At 43.5% G+C, this 18774-nt stretch overlaps 1 protein-coding gene across 1 annotated transcript; it reads right to left on the bottom strand.

Annotated features, from left to right (window-relative positions):
- LOC115259491 (serine-rich adhesin for platelets) lies at positions 1-18571 on the bottom strand (the record flags this gene model as incomplete). Its single annotated transcript, XM_062843821.1, is given in 4 exon segments — positions 1-277; positions 6597-7398; positions 7509-8170; positions 16834-18571. Coding segments are annotated over 4 exon segments (3062 nt in total), but the record flags the coding sequence as incomplete, so codon positions are not given.
- Between the last annotated feature and the right edge of the window lie 203 nt (positions 18572-18774).

The following is an 18774-nucleotide window of genomic DNA, read 5'->3' as shown; positions in this document are numbered from 1 at the left end:
ACTATTTTAAGATTCGAATCATCGTAATCCGTGCAAACTTCCGGCGTATCCTCATCCATCGGTTCCTCGGCTTTGCCGCTAGGGGTTGACATCTTCTTTGGAATTTCCGTCGTTGTTTGCAGCCGAAGCTCGGGCATGCTGGCCTCAAATTCGCTAAGTACACTGTCCTGTTTTGCTAACCGGGCCTTTTTCGGCCCTTTCACATCTACTTCGTCCCCGCTCAGATCGAACGCTAGCTCCAAAGTCTGTTTCTCTCCTGCTGCCTCGCCGGTGCACACTGCTTTGGAAGAAGAATATTTTCAATTAGGTATCAGAAAATTTCAATGAACTAAAATACGTGGGTAAAACTTAGTTGAAATATTTGTTTAAATATAGAATAAGGAATTTTCAGATGCCAGGAATTTATGATGAGATTTACGCTGTATTGCCTACTAACATTGCTTCAGGAATTGCTGCCGGGATTCTCCCAAAATTTCCTCCAGGGATTTCTCTGTTGGAATCATTTAAGAATGTTTATAACAATCCACTCAAATTTTTTTCCGAAGATGATTCCTTATGTGATATCTCATGTTTTTCTAGGGATTTTTCCAGAAATTATTGCTGGTATTCCTTCAGGAATGTTTCCGGGAATTTCTGCATGAATTCCTACAGCGATGTATCCATGGATTTCTCCAATAATGTGAATTTTGTGATTTCCAGGAATTTATCTAAAGACTTTTTTATGAATTCTTTCAGGAACTCTTGCTAGGTTTTCCCTAGGAAATTTAGCTGGCATTCCTGCTGGACTTAATTATTCCTTCAGGAATTCCTCTTTGTATTCTTCAAGGAATTGCTTCAGGAATTAATTAAGAACTTTCTCCAGGAAGTGTTTAGGGATTCTCTTAGGAATCCCTCTTGAAATTGCCCGGGACTCCTTCTGGAGTTTCTTCAGGAATTCTTCTGGGAATTTCTTCAGGAAATGCCACAGGGAACTCCACGAACTTTTCTAAGGATTCCTGCAGTATTTCTTCAAGAATTCCATCTGCGATTTCTGGAGGAATTAGTTCTGGTATTCCTTGGGAGACTCATCCAGAAATTTCTTCAGGAATTCCTGTGTTAATTTCTGCAGGCATTTCTCTAAAAATTCCTCCAGGAACTTTTTCAGAGATTCCTCCAGAAATTTCTGTAGGAATTCCTTTAGAAATTTATACACGAGTTTCTCTGGAGATTCCTTCAAGAATTCCTGCAGGCATTCCTATATGGTATCCTACAGGGATCCCTGTGATTCCAACAGGAGTTCTATCAGGGATTCCTTCAAGAATTTCTCCAGGGTTTCCACCAGGAATTCCTATAGGAATTTATCCAGGAGTTCTTCAAGGGATCCCCAGACATTACTCTAAAAATTCCTACAGGAACTTTTTCAGAGATTCCTCCAGAAATTTCTCTAGGAATTCCTCTTGAAATTTATACACGAGTTTCTCTGAAGATTCCTTCAAGAATTCCTACAGGCATTCCTCTAGGATATCCTACAGGGATACCTGTGATTCTGACAGTTCTATCAGGGATTCCTCCAAGCATTTCTCCAGGGTTTCCACCAGGAATTGCTACGGGAATTTATCCAGGAGTTCTTTAAGGGATCCCTGCAAGGATTTCTCCAAATACTCCTACAAGAACTCTTCCAAAGATTTCTCCAGAAATTGATTCAGGGATTCCTCCAAGAATTCCACCAGGAATTCTTCTAGACATTCTTCTAGGAATTTATTCAGGCATTCTTGCAGGAATTCCTCCTTGGATTCTTGCAGAGATTTCTCCAGGAATTGTTTCAGGGACTCCTCTGGGAATTCCTCAGGAGCTCTTCCATGACTCCACGAGTTTCTCATGGAATTCCTCCAGGAACTCATGCAGGCAGGCATTCCTCCAGGATTTTGTAAAGGGATTTCTCCAGGGTCTCCACGAGGAATTCCTCCAGAAATTATCCCAGGAGTTCCTTCAGGGATTTCTCCAGGAATTCTTCCAGATTTTCCCCCAGGCATTGTTGCAGGGACTCCTCCAGCAATCTCACTAGGAATCAGTGAATCAAAATTCAACCATCGCACAACAATAATGACAATGTCGCAACCTGAATTTGTTGCGACATTCTACCCAATGCGACATACGTTTGTCCCAACTTGAACAGTATAGGACAAAGATCGTGCGCCAAGAGTTTAGAGATTTTTAAGCCGTGCATTGTGATTTTCGAGCGGTAAACACTGCAACGCTGCTGAAGATGTATCATCAAAAAGTTTCGATTATGGGTTAGTAATAATTGATTATTCACGAGTTGAAAAGTACGCAACAAATTCAGCTTCCGTTTTGTCTGCAACAAACAAATTTGAGATCATGACATTATCTGTTACCAGTTGGGATAAAGAGTAATCGTCGCATCTTCTTTGTTGCTTGTTTTGTGCCTCTTTTGTCTGACAATTCTCTTCACTGCTAGGAATTTTGCGAAGAATTCCTTCAGGAACTTCTTCAAAGACTTTCTTCTCCAGAAATTCCTCCAGGAATTGCTCCAGGGATTTTTTCAGAAATTTCTCCCAGATTTCCGCTGATTCATCCAGTAATGGTTTCAATAATTTCTCTAGAGATTCCTTCAGGGATTCCTCCAGAAATTCCGTCAGGAATACCTCCATGATTTTCATCCAGGAATTGCTTAGATATCCTTCAGAAATTATGTCAGCAATTACTCGAGGAATTTCTCCATGAAATCCTCTAGAGATTTCCTATGAAATTATTCCGGAAAATTGTCCAGGAATTTTTCAGGGATTCCACCAGGCATTTCTCCAGATTCCTTCAGGAATTGCTTCAGGGATTCCTCCAGTGATATCTCCATGAATTTCTCCAGGGATTCTTCCAGAAAATCCATCTAAGAATCCTCCAGTAATTCCTGCAAGGATTCTTCCAGAAAATCCTTTAGGAATTTTTTCAAGAAATTCTTCCAGAAAATTGTCCAGGAATAACCTTTAGGATTTTTTAAGGATTCTCCAAGAATTCCTCCGGAGGTTCCTCCAGGAATTGCTTCAGATTTTCCAGAATTTTTCTCCTTAAATTTCAGATTTCCTCCAGATTTTTCTCCTTAAATTTCTGAGCGGATTTCCCCAAGGATTCCTTTAAGAATTCCTTCGAGGTCTTCTCCAGGAGTTCCCCTAGGAATTTTTCAGACTTTTTTCAGAAGTAGAAAAATAATAGAAATAGAAAACTCCCAGAATTCCTCTAGAGACTTCTCCAGAAATTCATCCAGTAATTCTTTCAAGAGTTTCTCTAGAGATTCCTCCAGGAATTCCTTCAGGGATTCCTCCAGTAATTCCCACAAGAATACCTGTAAAAATTCCTCCAGGATTTTATCCAAAAATTTCTCTAGGAACTGCACCAGGGTTTTTTTTCAACCAGGAAATTCTCTAGGGATTTAGTCAGAAAATCTTCAGGAATTTTTCTGCGATTCCTTCAGACATTCCTTCGGGAATTCCTCCAGATATTACTCTAGGGATTGCTTAAGGGATTTCTCCTGGGATTTCTCAACGAATTTCTCCAGAGATTTTCCAAGAGATTCCTCCAGAAATTCCTCCAAAGATTCTTCCAGGAAATCGTTCTGGAACTTCTCAAGGTTTTTTTTTCAGAAATTTCTCCAGGAATTCCTCTGGAGATTTCTCCAGACATTCCTCCAGGATTGCTCCAAGAATTCATCCAGGAATTCCTGCTGGGTCTCATCAAAGAATTGCTCCAGGAATTCCTCCAAGGATCACACCAGGAATTTGTTCAGAAGTTCCTCCAGGCATTCCTACAGGATTCTCTTTAGTGATTTTTCCAGGAATTGCTTCAGGAATTCCTCCAGGAATTCCTTCAAGAATTTATCCAAGATTTCCACCAAGGATTCCTTCACAAATTGGAAGATAATTTATTCCACTTTTGGCATAAGGATCATTTTTGACTCAAAATGTACACTACGCCAGCGAGCTGTTCCCAACGTGATGCAATAGGAAGGTTAAAAAGGATGCATACAGGTACCAGGAAATTATCAAGGGATTCTGTATGGAATGCTTCCAGCAGTTTATTCAGAAGTTCACTCAGTGAGACAATGCCACATGCCATAAAAAAGTCACGGAAGCGCAGGTTTTGGTTGTGTAGAAGCAACTGTGACTTGCTTTAAACACATAAGTACTTACATCCCAAGCAACAATTATTGCTTTGAGAAATGTTTCTCAAAACAGCGTTGTTAAGCTATAAGTTGAATTCTCTTCTTCAACGTTTCTTAAACAAAGTTCTATGATGCATTGTTGTTCAATCGCTTAAGAAAAGTCATTAAAATCATTGTAGCGGAATAGAAGTTAGGCTCTTAATAACAAGCGTTCTTCGACAATTATTCCACCATTATGCATTCAGAACATGTTGAACAATATGCTTCCTGTAACATTGTATGGATTTAATTTCTAATAATAGATTTGATTGAACAAAGGTTGCCAAAAAAGTTTCTTAAACGTTGTTTAAACACCACTGTTCCAATAAATTAACAAAATAATTTATTTTGTTCAACTTTTAACTGAAATCACTCTTTAAACCTGTAACTACACATTTTAATCATATTTTAATGATCAACCTAGGAAACAACTTACACTCTTGGCAAGATTCGAACTCGGGATCAGTCGATTTATAGTAATCTGCATCTGCTCTGCTCCAATCACGATTACATAACTCAGAAGTTTTTGAGCAGTTTATAAATATTTAATACCTTAGCCAAATACGTAACCGTACACGTGTTGGTTAAAAATCGCTTAAGAATGTTTATTCAACTTATTGTCTATGTCAGCAATGAAGTCGATCAAAGCTTGAATAATCGCTATCGCCGTGTCGCTTGATCATCATCAGTCGCACTGGAGCCTATTAGTAGCTCTTTGTAAACCAATACTGATAATCTGCTGTGAGATGTGATGATAAGGTGACTCTTCGGTCAAGTTTTCAAATACCCAAACAAGTAAGTTGTGTTTCGATTGGTGCCCCTCCCGATTTGTAACGGGAGATAAATTACGTTACGCTAGTGTTAACTTCTGCGGGAGCAGCCTGGTGGATCCTGAGCCCGGATACTATTGAAGCCAGTTGGACCCGTGCCACCGAAATGTCCAAAATCAGGGAAGTATCCTGTGGAATAATTCGAGGCGAGAATGAGCAGCTTCCTTATTTGCCATTTCATGTGTTCTGGATTGCAGTTTTGCTGCCGTTAAAGGAAAATGTGAGTCTGAATGTTTTTAAAAGTGAAATATAATTATAAAGAGCTGCTGCAAGACATTTATTTGATATTCAAGCCTATGCAACCGTGGATGCTATTGTTTGGCTCCTAATCAGCCATCATGTTTTCAAAAGCAAACATTTTGAGCTGTGGCGATTAAGTGATACTATTAAACTGCTGATCAACATTGTCCGGTGCAACTGAAAAAAAAAAACATTTCTAAGCAAGTGTTAAACTTTGTTAAACTACTTGTACCACTACGAATTATAAGTGGAATAATGGCATCCAATATGCTTGAAAAAGCTTAGGTTCTACCATTATAAAAACACTATAAAGCGTCTGATGGATGGTTTTAAACAACTTTCTTTCAACTTTAGTTCGATTAGTTGTTCAATGTAAAGTAATGTGTCGAACAAAAGTGCTGTTTTCACTGTATGAAAAAAATATTCGCCACTTTGTTCCACACATACTCTTGTTAAACTGCTGGCGCTTTCGTAGAACTTCAGTTAAACTGGCATGCTGATTAATGCTCTGAATTGTTTGTATCTTGGGGCGCTAAAGTGCTTTCAGATACTTTTCCAGGTAATCCTTCACGAATTTACCCACGGATTCCTCAAGAAATTTCTCTAAGAAATGCACCAGGATATCTTCTAGGAATTCCTTCTTAAATTCCTCCAGACATTTCTTTGTGATTTAATTCCAGGATTTTTTTTTTTCAAAAATTCCATTATTTGATAGTGTTTTGGAAATTTTTCAAGAATTTCTCCAGGCATTCCCTTCAGGAATTCGCACAGGAATTCCTCCAGTGAATGTTTCAAGGCTTTTACGAGGATCCCTTCATAAATTCTTTCGAGGATCCTTCCGGGAATACGTCAATTGACATTTCTATATGATTATGCTCTGAGATGAGTATATGCAACAGTTCTTAGGGAGATACCAACAAGGATGTACTTGGAACAATTCGACTAAAGGTTTATTTTTTTAGGAATAGAGATCCAGGACGTGGGAGACATGCCAAGAGGTATCTTTAAAACAGTTCCGGAATGAATATCTAGCGGAATTACTGAAAAATGTTTACCAGTTTCATCAGCGTCTACCTGGAATTTGTAACGTCTCATTGGAATTGCGCTTGCCGACAGTTTTGGCAGTTCTGCACAATTCCCTACTTTTGTTATACGACTAAAAGCCGAATTTATGAAGGTAGAATCATCAAAAGGCCGAAACATAACGACCCAAGTTTAAAAAAATGTATTTATTCCATTCCATCTTAAACAGGTGGCATCTGAAGATTGCAGTTTAAGTTCCACGTTTGCCCTCAGTAAACTGTGCGATGCTATCCCCCGCCATCCCCAATTACCTTCGACATCACTAGCACTTTCAGTCCTACTGTTGTCCTCCGGGTGGTCGCAAACCACCAGGCCAGAATCTACTAGATTATCACCACTAATGTCACTGGTCGTATCACCCTTCGCTTCCCCCGTGGCCAACTGCAGCTCCGCCTCGCTCCTCGCCGACTCGTTGGTTTTCTGTACTTCGGTGCTCTCCACCACCATCACCCCCGCCACTAGATTCCCGCTACTATCGCTATTCGTTTGATCGGCTTCACTAGAAACACTACTATTAAGACCACTATCGTTATTTGTACTTTTCTCATGCAACAGCAAATCTGAAGATTCTTCTAACGCCGTTTCGGCGGCGGCTGCGACGACGACGATGGCTGCTACCGGTGGACTAGGTGGCGGTTCTTCCTCTTGGGTTTCCACCGGTGGCGATAAACTACCGGCCGTAAGGAGCGCCTCCCCCGACGGTGTCCGCACGACGGGTAAAGACGGCGTTGGCGGTGGAGTTTTGGGCGTATCGTCCGACACCGACCTTGCCGCCATGGCCATGGGCGTTGGCGACATGGCAGCCGATAGCGAGCTTTCCGATAGTTTCGGCTGCTCTGGCGGAGGCTGCTTCGGCTGGCATAGCCTCTGTTGTGATGTTTTGCCACCACCACCGTACGGATGGGGAAAGTAGTGTTTGTTGCTGTTGATGTTGTGCAAACTGCTGGACAAATCGGCGAAGCTGAACTCGCTCTTGCGCTTGGTTTCCTGTACGGTTTTGAAGTAGATGGACTGGTCGATCAGTGCGGTCACAATGTACTCCACGCCCTTGTCCTGCAAGAAGGGATAAAAAAGTGAAATGATTTCCAGATCATGAGATCGAAGGCTAAAATGGACATTTGATCGAAAGTATAACTGATGCGATAGCAGACAGTTAAACTTACCCCGATACTGTTATGGGAAATGTCCAACAGCTGAATGTAGTAGTTGGCCCTCAGCAGGTTGGCAATATTTTTGGCGTCATCGCAGGTCAGCTGATTGTGCGCCAGCGACAACTCCCGCAGTACGGTGTTCCTTTTCAGCAAATTGCACAGCGTGGCCAGCGGCCGTTGACTCAGTTCGCAGTGCTCTAGCCTGAGCGTGTGAAGGGCAGAAGTGTTGAGGGCTTTGGCCAGGTTCATCGCGTGGTGTTCGGATATTCCGGGACCCCGGGCAATGAGCACATTGAGCGCCTGGCTTTTCTTGATCATGTTGATGGCGGCCAGCCAGCTTTTGTTCGTCATGGCCAGATTATCTGAGATGTCCAGCTCGTTGGTCGCCTCGTAGTACTCGATCATGTCGAACAGCACGCTGGCACTGGTGTCATCGAGGCCAGCGTTTGAGAGATTAATACTGCGGTACTGGACACGTTTGAAGATTTCCTCCAGCGCTTCGCACGAACCGTGGCTGAGATTCTGGTCCTTAAGCGATAGCAACGGTATCCGCTGGTTTACCGCCAGGTCCAGTTTGGTGAGGTGCTCCGTGATGGCGGGTAGGGGCTGGGTAGAATGTTTCGTGCATGATGTCCGATACAACTCGATGAGTTCCGCAACGCTGATGATGGTAACTGGAAAAATAAAAAATTAACATTTGTATTATGAAAATGTACTAAATCTACAAATACACATTTTGATACAACATGGCGACCGTGACAAATCCATTCAGGTTAGATATACTGCTGAATGTTCGTCTTCCTCCTATCAATATTCAACATCAACATTCAACAAAAACCGTAAAGACTGGTGGTCATTCAAGGATCTTTTCATCACTACCATCCACACAGCAATCAATCACTTTGAGATTCTCAGAAACTTCAGTATCATCTCTCTTATCCTGTCAGCGAGGCCGAAAGTTAGTTAGATTCTTTGCAATTACGGACGCAAATTATAAACAAGTTTACAGGCACGGCATACACGGATGCCGCGAAGAAGGAATTTCGGAAAGAACAAGCGAAGCCACCAGAGAAAACACTGCAGCGTTTTCATCTCGAGCCCCAGCTGTGTCCTAAATGCTCTTCGGGCCATCCAATTTAGTTGTTTAAGGCCTTAAGTGTTGCTGACCATCATAGGGAGTATCAGTAGTTCGGCTCCAGCGGCACGTTCTCCTCCATTTGAGAATTTTTTACCATTATTAGTGCCGTAGGGAGTAAGTACAGAAGTCTAAACTGTCTATCAACCGTCAATCTAATCGACCTGTATTTCATCGCCCTTCGAACTGCCGGAACTAGAAGTTCACTGTAGCCGAAGAAGAGTTGTCGACAAGAGTCTCATCATCTAGGACTGTGATCAAGGTGGCGTTGCTGCCAACAGCATTGATCAACGTTCGAGACAACAGTGAAACCTTCTAAATCGCAAGAGCCGTGATCAATTCTAGTTCTAGCGCGTCGCTTATCAGTGAAGCTTGCGTGACACGCCTCGAACTTTCCAGAAGCAACGCTAGATTTGCTGTCAGGGAGGTGGTAGGTTCCACAGCTGGTACTACAAAGGGTACGTTACGGCTGGAAATATCTTCTCGATTCAACGACGAACTGGTTCTAACGACAGAAGCATATGTTCTCGAAGTGGTTACTTCACCGATGTCGAACCAATTCATCTACGGGAAGCGAATTAAGTTTTTGGAGCGGTTCCTCTGATTGATCCGAAGACGTTCTGGAAAACAGTTAAAATCTTTGTCATATTTGAACCTTGTTGAGCTTCTTACTGCCAATGTTCCACATTGGTTAAATAACTGATGAAAACGGATTGCTAACCACACAAAATTCGGTGTTTAGTTGGCTAGTGGCTGGCTGATTAGACGGTGGAACTAGCATGTTTTGGAAGACCGAAGAAATGCAAAAAAAAGGCATGCCTTTACAAAAAGTGTTTACTGGAATTCCTTGACAAATCCCTTGAGAATCTCTGATAGAATCCCAGGCGGAATTCCTAAAGGAGTCCCTGGCGGATTTCCTGAAGGAATTCCAGGAGGAATTTCTAGAGGGATCCCAGGAGGAATTCCTGGAGAAATCCCTGGCGGAAATCCTGGAGGAACCCCTGGAGGAATTTGTAGAGGATTCCCTGGATGAATCTCAAAAGGAATTCCTAGACGAATCCCTAAAGGAATTCCTGGACGAATTGCTGAGGGAATTCCTATAAGAATCTGTGATGGAATTCCTAGAGGAATCCCTAATGGAATTCCTGAAAGAGGAATTCCTAGAGGAATCCTGGCGGAATTCTCGGAGGAATTTCTGGAGAAACTCCTGATGGAATTTCTGACACAACTTCTCGAGGAATTCCTGGGTAAATTTCTGAAGGAATCCATGCAGGAACTTGTTGAGGAATCCTGGAGGGATCCCTAATAGAATTCCTGGAAGAATCCCTGAAGCAATTCATGGAGGAATCACTGAAGGAATTCCTAGAAAAATCGCTGGCGGAATTCCTAGAGGAATCGCTGGCGGAATTCTTGGAGGTATTCCTGGACAAACTCCTGGAGAAATTTGTAGAGGAATTCCTGGATGAATTCCTAGAATAATCGCTGAAGAAATTCCTGGAGGAATTCCTGTAGGTATTCTTGGAGGAATTCCTGGAGAAATTCCTGGAGGAATTCCTGTAGGTATTCTTGGAGGAATTCCTGGAGAAATTCCTGGAGGAATACCTGGAGAAATTTCTGGAGGAATCCCTGGAGGAATTCCTGGAGAAAATCATGGGGAAATCCCTGCAGATATACATAAGGAAATCCCAGAATAGATTTGTAAACAAATTCCACAATGATCGTTTACTCGTCGGTCCGAGCAATACAGATAGTCTACTCGACGTTTTACGTCGCTTTCGAACATAGCCTGTAGTATTCACTAGCGATGTAGAGAAAATGAGCACTGTACAGACAAGTACAGATATCCGAAGACCAGATGGACTACCAGCAAATTGTGTATAGAAAACAACCCGGAAGATCCTATTCAACACTACCGTCTCGGACACCGTGTGCTGCATATATTGCAACAGATTCTCTACGATAAGCTGCTCGTGATAGGGCTACTGAATTTCCGGATACTCCGGATCGAATCGTGCGATGATTTTGATTTTACGTAGAGGACTTAATGTCCTGAACTCGTACCATGGAAGAAGCTCGAAAGTTAATAAGCGAAGTTTCAACAATTATGGAAAGTTCCGTATTTGTTCTCAGGAAGTGGTCGTTGAAAACCTCGGCGATAGCAGACCGGGTCCAATCATTCTACAATTCACGAGTGAAATAGACTCGGTCAAGGCTTTGCTAATGCATTGGTCACAGAAAGAGGATTCATTTAAGTTCAAAATATGCATCGGAAGACGTAACAAGCTAAACACGAAGCGATCAGACGCATCGAACCTTTTGGATGGCTGTCACTGTGCATCGTTAAGATGAAAATTCTGTTTTACCAGCTTTGGTTGCATGATTTGACCTGGGATGATTCACTTCCAGAAACCATTGAAAAAGAGTGGGTGAGTATCAAGAACAATCTTGATATGTTGGAGGCAATCCGTATCCATCGTTGGATTCTCAACCACGGAGGAAAAATTCAACTAATTGGATTCTCAGACGCCTCGCAGTTAGCCTACGCTGCTGTTGTATACGGGTGGTCTGTAGACTCAAATGTTCAAATAAACATTACTCTCATCGCCGCCAAGACCAAGGTGGCGCCCGTTCAGCCATCAAGTCAAACTTCCTCGGCTGGAGTTGAATGCAGCTGTCCTACTAACTGTATTGATAAAGAAAATATCAACAGCACTGAGCTACCTTGATCTCTACCTCCACGTCTGGTTAGATTCGACAGTAGTCTTGGAATGGCTGTTACCTCACCTTCGGAAGTGGAAAAACTATGTACCGTGGAGGGCCCATATTCTGCGCACCTAAGACTTTTTCAATTTCAATCAGCTGTAACAAAATCCAAATCAAACCGATTTGGCTGAATTTTTGACTGCACATAGTTATTAGCTTTGTAAATAAGGGAAAAATATAATTTGCATACAAAACAATCAATTTATATGTAAAATAATAAAAATTCTACAGTGTGTCTTTGTTCCTAATTCTGCGCACCCTTTTTTGGAATGTTCCTTATTCTGCGCACTAATGTTCCTAATTCTGCGCACATGGGAAAAACTCTGAAAAGATAACTTATTGTAATGAGAACATGATTCATAGATGAAATTCAATTGAATTCTTCATTTTCAACTTTTATACGACATTACGACCATATTGGGACTTTGCATGTCCCCAACATTGATACTACCTACTTTGAGCACTAAGCAAATGGAATTTCAATCATAATACACAAAAGGATTTTGTAGCATTAGCATTATAGAATACTACTACGCAAAGCTTTTTAGTTATCCGCATATGCACATATTAGTAAAATTTACTTTAATTTCTAAAGGTAATATAAACTTTTCCGTCATGACAAGGTGGCACAATCTTTGTTTGCAAACTGAGACTTCTTTCTTGTCTAACTCCAGCGTTTCCACTGTTTAAGAAAATTCCATGTAAACTCACATCAAAGATCGCATTTGACGAATGCTTGCATGAATACATAAAATTTCCCCCGAGGTTGATAGCAAATGTTTAAAACAAGTGGTTAGTCCGGTCGAACTATCAGATCAAAAATGGAAGAATCGTAAATTAGTCTTCGAAGTTTATAAACCAACTTGTTGAGACGTAATTACATTCACTGGATTGCATGAAACATAGAATATCCTAGTTATAACTATGTTGGCATTTATATGATGTTTGTTTATTAATTATATGTTAAAAACTTAGTGTTGAAATGCCTGCGCAGAATTAGGACCACTATTTAATACCGGTTCCTAATTCTGCGCACCTAAGAAGAACAAGAAAATTAAGAAAAGAAGAAGAAAACTCAATTGTTTTTTGCCGATTCTGATTCCTCGAAGACAGCTGTACAGGATGCGCATGGAAAAGTAGGCATTCTCTTCATTATTTATGTCGCAAAATGCTTCAGCTCATGAGGCAACTTTTTAGCAGCTTCGCTAACGGGCACAGATTTCAGGCAATTTCCAGCACTTGCAACATCATTTTATTTTTTTACAAAATATTGGTCGTTGATTTGAAAAATTTTTCTTCACAAACTTTTTCATTACTATTGAAACAATATTCAAAAAATATATTTGAAGCTAATATTGAACTAGCGTCTCTGATTTTGTGGTATATTCGAGAAAGTGCGCCGAATTAGGGACTGCGCAGAATTAGGACCGGTCACGGTAGGTAATCGGACTGCAACTCCCGAGGACTACATGGCATCACGTCGCATCAGGGCTGCGCATTGCGAGAAGTCACCATGTGAACTGCTGGAACACTTTCTTTGGTTAATGGGGTCTTCGTGGCTTTACAATCGGATTGAATTCAACGATTGACAGTTGGACAACTTGGAAGCCGTTTGTTCCAAGGACAATTGCAACTTCTTCTGACGAGTAACAAGCGGCCAATTCGTAAATATCTCGTTTCGCGCAACACGAAATACAAGTTTGCTAAGGAGTTGAGGATGATGGAACACTACGTGTCCGAGGAGAACTCCAAAACGCTGATTTACCGTACGACTGACACAAGCGGATGATGTGTTCTCTAGACGACTGTTGAAATACAGTTAAGGCAGCCATCAACGATGCAGCCAAAAGCACCGTCGACTCGTCGAGTACGTAGACCGGAGAAGAAATAACGATTGGTTCGACGAAGAGGGCAGAGAGATTTTGGAAGAGGTCATGCTGCAGCATAGAACCCGGCAGAACGAGAAAACTTAAAAAAGAAATTGCTGTGTCGTTCTCAAGAATCCAGGTACAGCTTCCATTCGATAACTATGATAAACTACGAGCTAGCCAGTCTGCCAGACTAATTTTAAACGAGCTTCTGTAACCCCACGTCACGTCTTCACTCGTAAACAAAAAAGTCTAACCATTTTGCCACCAGAAAGAGAAAACACTGCATAAATATGCAACGTCGTTGCTTAACTTACAACCGGGGAGAGAATATCTCGGTCTCGACACACTTCCCGGAATGGTAAGACATATCTGTCCGGTGGAGACGTCGGGTAGACCACAATTAGAATTGTTCTGCACAAAAACAACATACGAATCACTAAAAATGGCACGTAAAGCCGGTTGTCTCTCGAAAGAAGCAGTTTTGAAAGTGGAGTTGAAGGTACTGACAAATAATTCTTGTGTACCGTGTACTGTGGACTTGGACGCAATGGCGGTTCGGACATACACCCTTTCTCCGTCAATCCTGGTTTTAGTTCAGAGATTATCTTTACCAATAGGGAGTCAAGAATCACGAAAGTTATTCCAGAAGCTCAACGCATTCCGCAACGGCTTCATGCCATACGCAGAAATGTGCAAGGATAAGGACGGGAATTTCTTGGCAGATCAAAGTGAGGCAATTGAAAGATGGAAGCTGCACTTCGTTAAACACTTGAATGTTGCAGAGAAGGCATGCAGTGAGGATCAAGGCAACGGAAGAAATGACTACGTCAGCACGGCGGATGATGAGAATCAACCGAATCCCTCGCTTATTGAAGAGAGGATACCATTCAATGGCTCAAGGACAATTAGGCAACTGTCAATGATGAAACTGCAACTGCACTCATCAAAAGTTAGCCAGTTGTATGAATTGCCTGTTTGTCAGGATCTGAGAAACGCAACAATCGCGGATGAATGGAAGAAAAAGATAATTTGCCCTATCTAAAGGCTGCAAAACGGGTGAGTCGATAAGGAGAGCGTCCAACATAGCTATGGTCCTCACAAGTTCCTACTGCGACACGAATGCATCCTCGTGTCAGCTGGCGAAAACAAACAAACATCAACAAGTTCCTACCTCCTACTTCCACGGATCAAGCAAAGACAAAAACCGCCAGCTAAGAGTTGTGTGCTTAGTTTTTGTAGTGCAGCCTGGGCACTGTTGTCCTTCTGACTTAAGCTAAATTGAGGAAGTACGTCCCGAGCGTTTGTTCACCAAGGAGGTGCGGCTCAAACAGCGTCTGTTCTGGCATCCAGCAGCGGAGTAAGAAATGCTTCTCCACCGGAACGGTAGATTGGGGACCTTAAGCCAACAACCTACTGTTCCCGAAGCCCATAAACCATTACAGAAACCGAAAATGAAAGATTACGAACGGCAACGACTTTTAGCGCAAAATAACGGACGAGAATTGGAAGTTGGAATATATCAACGTATCAACCTTAGTCCAGCAGGGTAAACTGGCACAACTAGCCAATGAGGGATGCCGTGTGAAGCTTGAGATCCTAGGACTGAGTGAAGTCCGTTGGTCGAACTCTGGAGAACACAGATTGGCGTTGTGCCAAATTCTGCTACACTCTGGCCTTACGAGATGAACATTGAACACGCTTCTCGTCACCGTGGAGTTGGTTTCCTTTTACAGCCAACTGAATGATGTCGTGGACAAGATTCCGAAAGGTAATACATATCCAGATCCTCATGGACGACTTCAACGCGAAAATTGGCTCTGACAACTCGGAATATGAACACTTCATGGGACGCCGGTTCTACACATGCCGACTGGAAGACGTTGCGTTGAAAATGTCCTTCGGCGAGGAATTAGAGAACCAAGCTACGGATATTCCGGAAGGTGGAAGCATACAAGATCGAAGGAAGGCCATCAAGAACGTCGTCATAATTTGTGTGAGCAATGCACCCGGAGAAAGCAGTAGATCACAGATGAAACCTGGAGGAAGATAGAGGAGCACAGGAACACCAAAGCCGTGACAGATCGAGGGAAAACACGAGGAGCCAAAGCTGTAGCCCGTCAGCGGTACTCGACTCTCGAGAAGGAAGTGAAAAACTCATGTAGACACTCATATAGAGTGTGGGCGAACTCTCTAGCCGACGAAGGTGAGAAAGCCGCAAACACCGGCGTCTTCCGTCTCCTCTACGATGTTTCACGTCACCTTAGTGGGACTAAGATGAATGCTACGATGCCCGTGAAAGACACATCTGGACAGTCATTCATCGTCGGCCGGGTCACCAGTTGAATCGCTGGTTCGAGCACTTTAGAAACCTTTTTCTAATATCGGCCACGCCATCAACACCTTCAACCCCATCTGCCAAGGATTCGACACATCACCTGTGTCAACATCGAAGCTCCATCAGTGCAGGAGATAGGGACAGCCATCCGTAGCATGAAATCGAACAGGTCCCCAGGGATCGATCGCATATCAGCTGGAGGTGCTCAAAGCTGACCCCGTAGTATCCGCACAACTACTGCATCAATTATTCTGCAACATATGGGATACCGCGACATTTCCGGCCGACTGGATTCAAGGCGTCTTAGTGAAGGTACCCAAGAAGGGTGACCTGACTGTATGCGATAATTGGCGGGGCATCATGTTTACTGTGTATCGTTCTCAAAGTCCCGCGCAAAGTGATCCTTAACCGGATACAGGAGAAGATTGACGCTACTCTCCGACGGCAGCAAGCAGGATTCCGTGCCGGATGATACTGTGTGGACCATATTGTCACGCTCCGTATCATCCTGGAGCAAATCAATGAATTCCAAGAGTCTCTCTACCTGGTGTTTATTGATTACGGAAAAGCTTTTGACCGTCTCAATCACGGAATACATGTGGGCAGTCCTCAGGCGCAAGGGTCTCCCTGAGAAAATCATCGGCCTCATTGAAGCACAGTACAAGGCATCTTCGTGCAGAGTACTTGCACAACAAGACGGTAGCTGCCCAAGTAACATTTTGATAGCCAATTAGCCTTGTAAGGGTTTTGAGAGCTGTCTTTTATTTTGGTTTTATGATGGTTTTAACAGCTTCTTCTAGTCTATTAAACTAGAAATGTTACTTGGGTGAGCAAGCAGTGAAGAGTGTTGAAAGCTTCCAATATCGTGGTAGCCAATTGGCGGCCGATGTCGGCACCAAGATCGACATAGATACACGGATCAAGAAGGCGAGGGCTGCCTTTGCGAGTTAAAGAAATACATGGAAGATTAGTCGACGCTCCAAACTCCGAACTCCAACAACACTCCAACAACGAAATAAAGCAAGTCGACACAAAAATTTGACCTGGCCACGGTCACGGCGATGGCGGGCAATCGCCCAGGATAGAGATCTTTCAATCCGGCCTCCTGCACCACCGTGGATGCTCAGGACTGAATATAATTAGTTTTGAACCTACAGATCCACTAAAACCACTGAGAACTGTTAAAAATGATTTATCAGAAGAATGACGTCAACATCGCAATCAAATACTCACCACACGCCCACGGATCGATCGGCTCCAGGTAGCCGGTGATGAGCTGCGCATCCTGCGGGAACGAAACGCGCCGCGCACTTTCGCTGCTCCGTTCGCCCATTTTGTACTTTTTCAAGCTGCTCTGCAGTTGTGGCGAAGACGACGAAGTACGATTGTGATACACGAATTTGGTGGCCTCCCCATGCGGCTGCTGCTGCTGATCGGACTTTGCCGCCAGCAGGTCGGCAATTTCCGGTTCGCCTATAGCGGCGGAATCGTCCATCTTCGAGGGTGCCACTTCCGATTGAACTTGAGGAGGCGCAACTGGGGTGATGGTGGTGATGGCCGGCTGTTGTTGTTGGTCCACTGCCAGCGGTGATGCGGAAGGTGACGACGAGGTCGAGGACGCCACTGATGCCGCCGACGAGGGAGGCGAGCCCGACGAAGGAGTAGAGGAGGATGAGGACGACGAAGAGGACGTTACTAGTGACGAGGATAATGTTTTTGCGGTGGGTGGGAAGATTTGTACTATCTCTATCGGTGCTTGCCTCTGCTGGTCGTCGGATTTGCTGCCGCTGGTGGGGGAGTTTTCCGGGGTGCTGGTTACCAATGTGACGGTCGAGGAACCTGGCGGAAGGGCGCTTTCGATTGCACTCAACTCGCTCTCCGGTACTACTGTAGTGTTGCCTATTGCTGTACTGTTGTTGTTATCGTTGATATTGCTACTGGAAACGTTCAAGGCGCCTTCGGTACTGCTAGTGTTGTTAACAGATTCATCGTATTCTTCGGATGAGGACGGAGTCGACAGCGAGGACGAGGACTGGATCGGAAAGAGATTCCGGGATTGTTCTACGGGTAAGTCAGTTGCAACGTGCGCTGCCACCGGTGCTAGGGTCGGCTGCTGCTGCTGTTGCTGCTGGCGATGGATCTGCTCAGGAGTCAGATCCGCGACTAATGCCACCGTGCTGGCTTCCGAGTAGTCCAAGCTGGCCGTGGTAGCATCTTCGCACGAAATCGTCATCGCCGCCGCCTTCGCTGTCGTCGGCTGCTTTGACTCGTGTGCGGCGGCCGTCGCATCATCTTCCGGATGTTGTTGTGATTCGGGTTCATCTTCACCGGCGGTGACAGCGGTGCTGCTAGTGCGAGATGACGGCGACAGCGACGATACCGTTGTGGGCGATGACGACGACGAAGAAGCCGAAATTTCGACCAGTGTCGACTCTTCCTCCTCTTCCGCGCCGACGATCGATGGCAAAGATGCTGTGCTGCTGGTGGTGTTGGTGGTGGTGGTGGTTGTTGTTGTTGCTGTTGTTTGAGCCACGTCCGTTGGATCAATGCTCATTTTTTGCCTGTGCCTTGTTGTACCCTGGGCCTATCTCAACTTTTCACTCTCGTTCTGTTGTTCATTCACTTTGCCGGCTGTCGTCAGCCTTCGGAGAGCTGGTGCACGTTTTGTACGTCGTCCCCTCACTCGCTCTGCTCTGTGTTTACGTTTCGGTCTGTGTTTTGCCTGTTAATTATAGAAACCAGAAATAGATAAAAATAAAAGAGTCAATCATATGTGCGGCTATTGATGTTAGTTGTGTGGCTGGCTATATGTGGGACAGTTGAATCTGTTGATAGATAATGAAGTGTTTGGTAATTACAAAGATATTGTCGAGAGATAAACCATCGTAAATTATTGAAATGACAAAAACAATGCTCAGTTCATAAAATGATGAATACACTAACCACCCCATGAATATGATATATGAAATCATTTCAAATGTATTTGAACACAGACCAAAAAGTTCAGCATAAACTAGGATACAAATCTGAAAAATCGCATCTACAGCATCGCCGCAAACTGCAAGCAGCAAAACTGCTTTTATCGTCTCCAATCAAAGCTATGCTGTAAACAAAACTTTCGGAGATAATTAAAACTGAGATATTCTGAATGAAGCTTAATCTGCATTGTAAATA

The sequence above is a fragment of the Aedes albopictus genome, unplaced genomic scaffold (genome assembly GCF_035046485.1).
Source record: "Aedes albopictus strain Foshan unplaced genomic scaffold, AalbF5 HiC_scaffold_570, whole genome shotgun sequence".
NCBI lineage: Eukaryota > Metazoa > Arthropoda > Insecta > Diptera > Culicidae > Aedes > Aedes albopictus.
The sequence above is the reverse complement of the archived record's forward strand: the minus strand, read 5'-3'. Positions and strand labels throughout refer to the sequence as shown.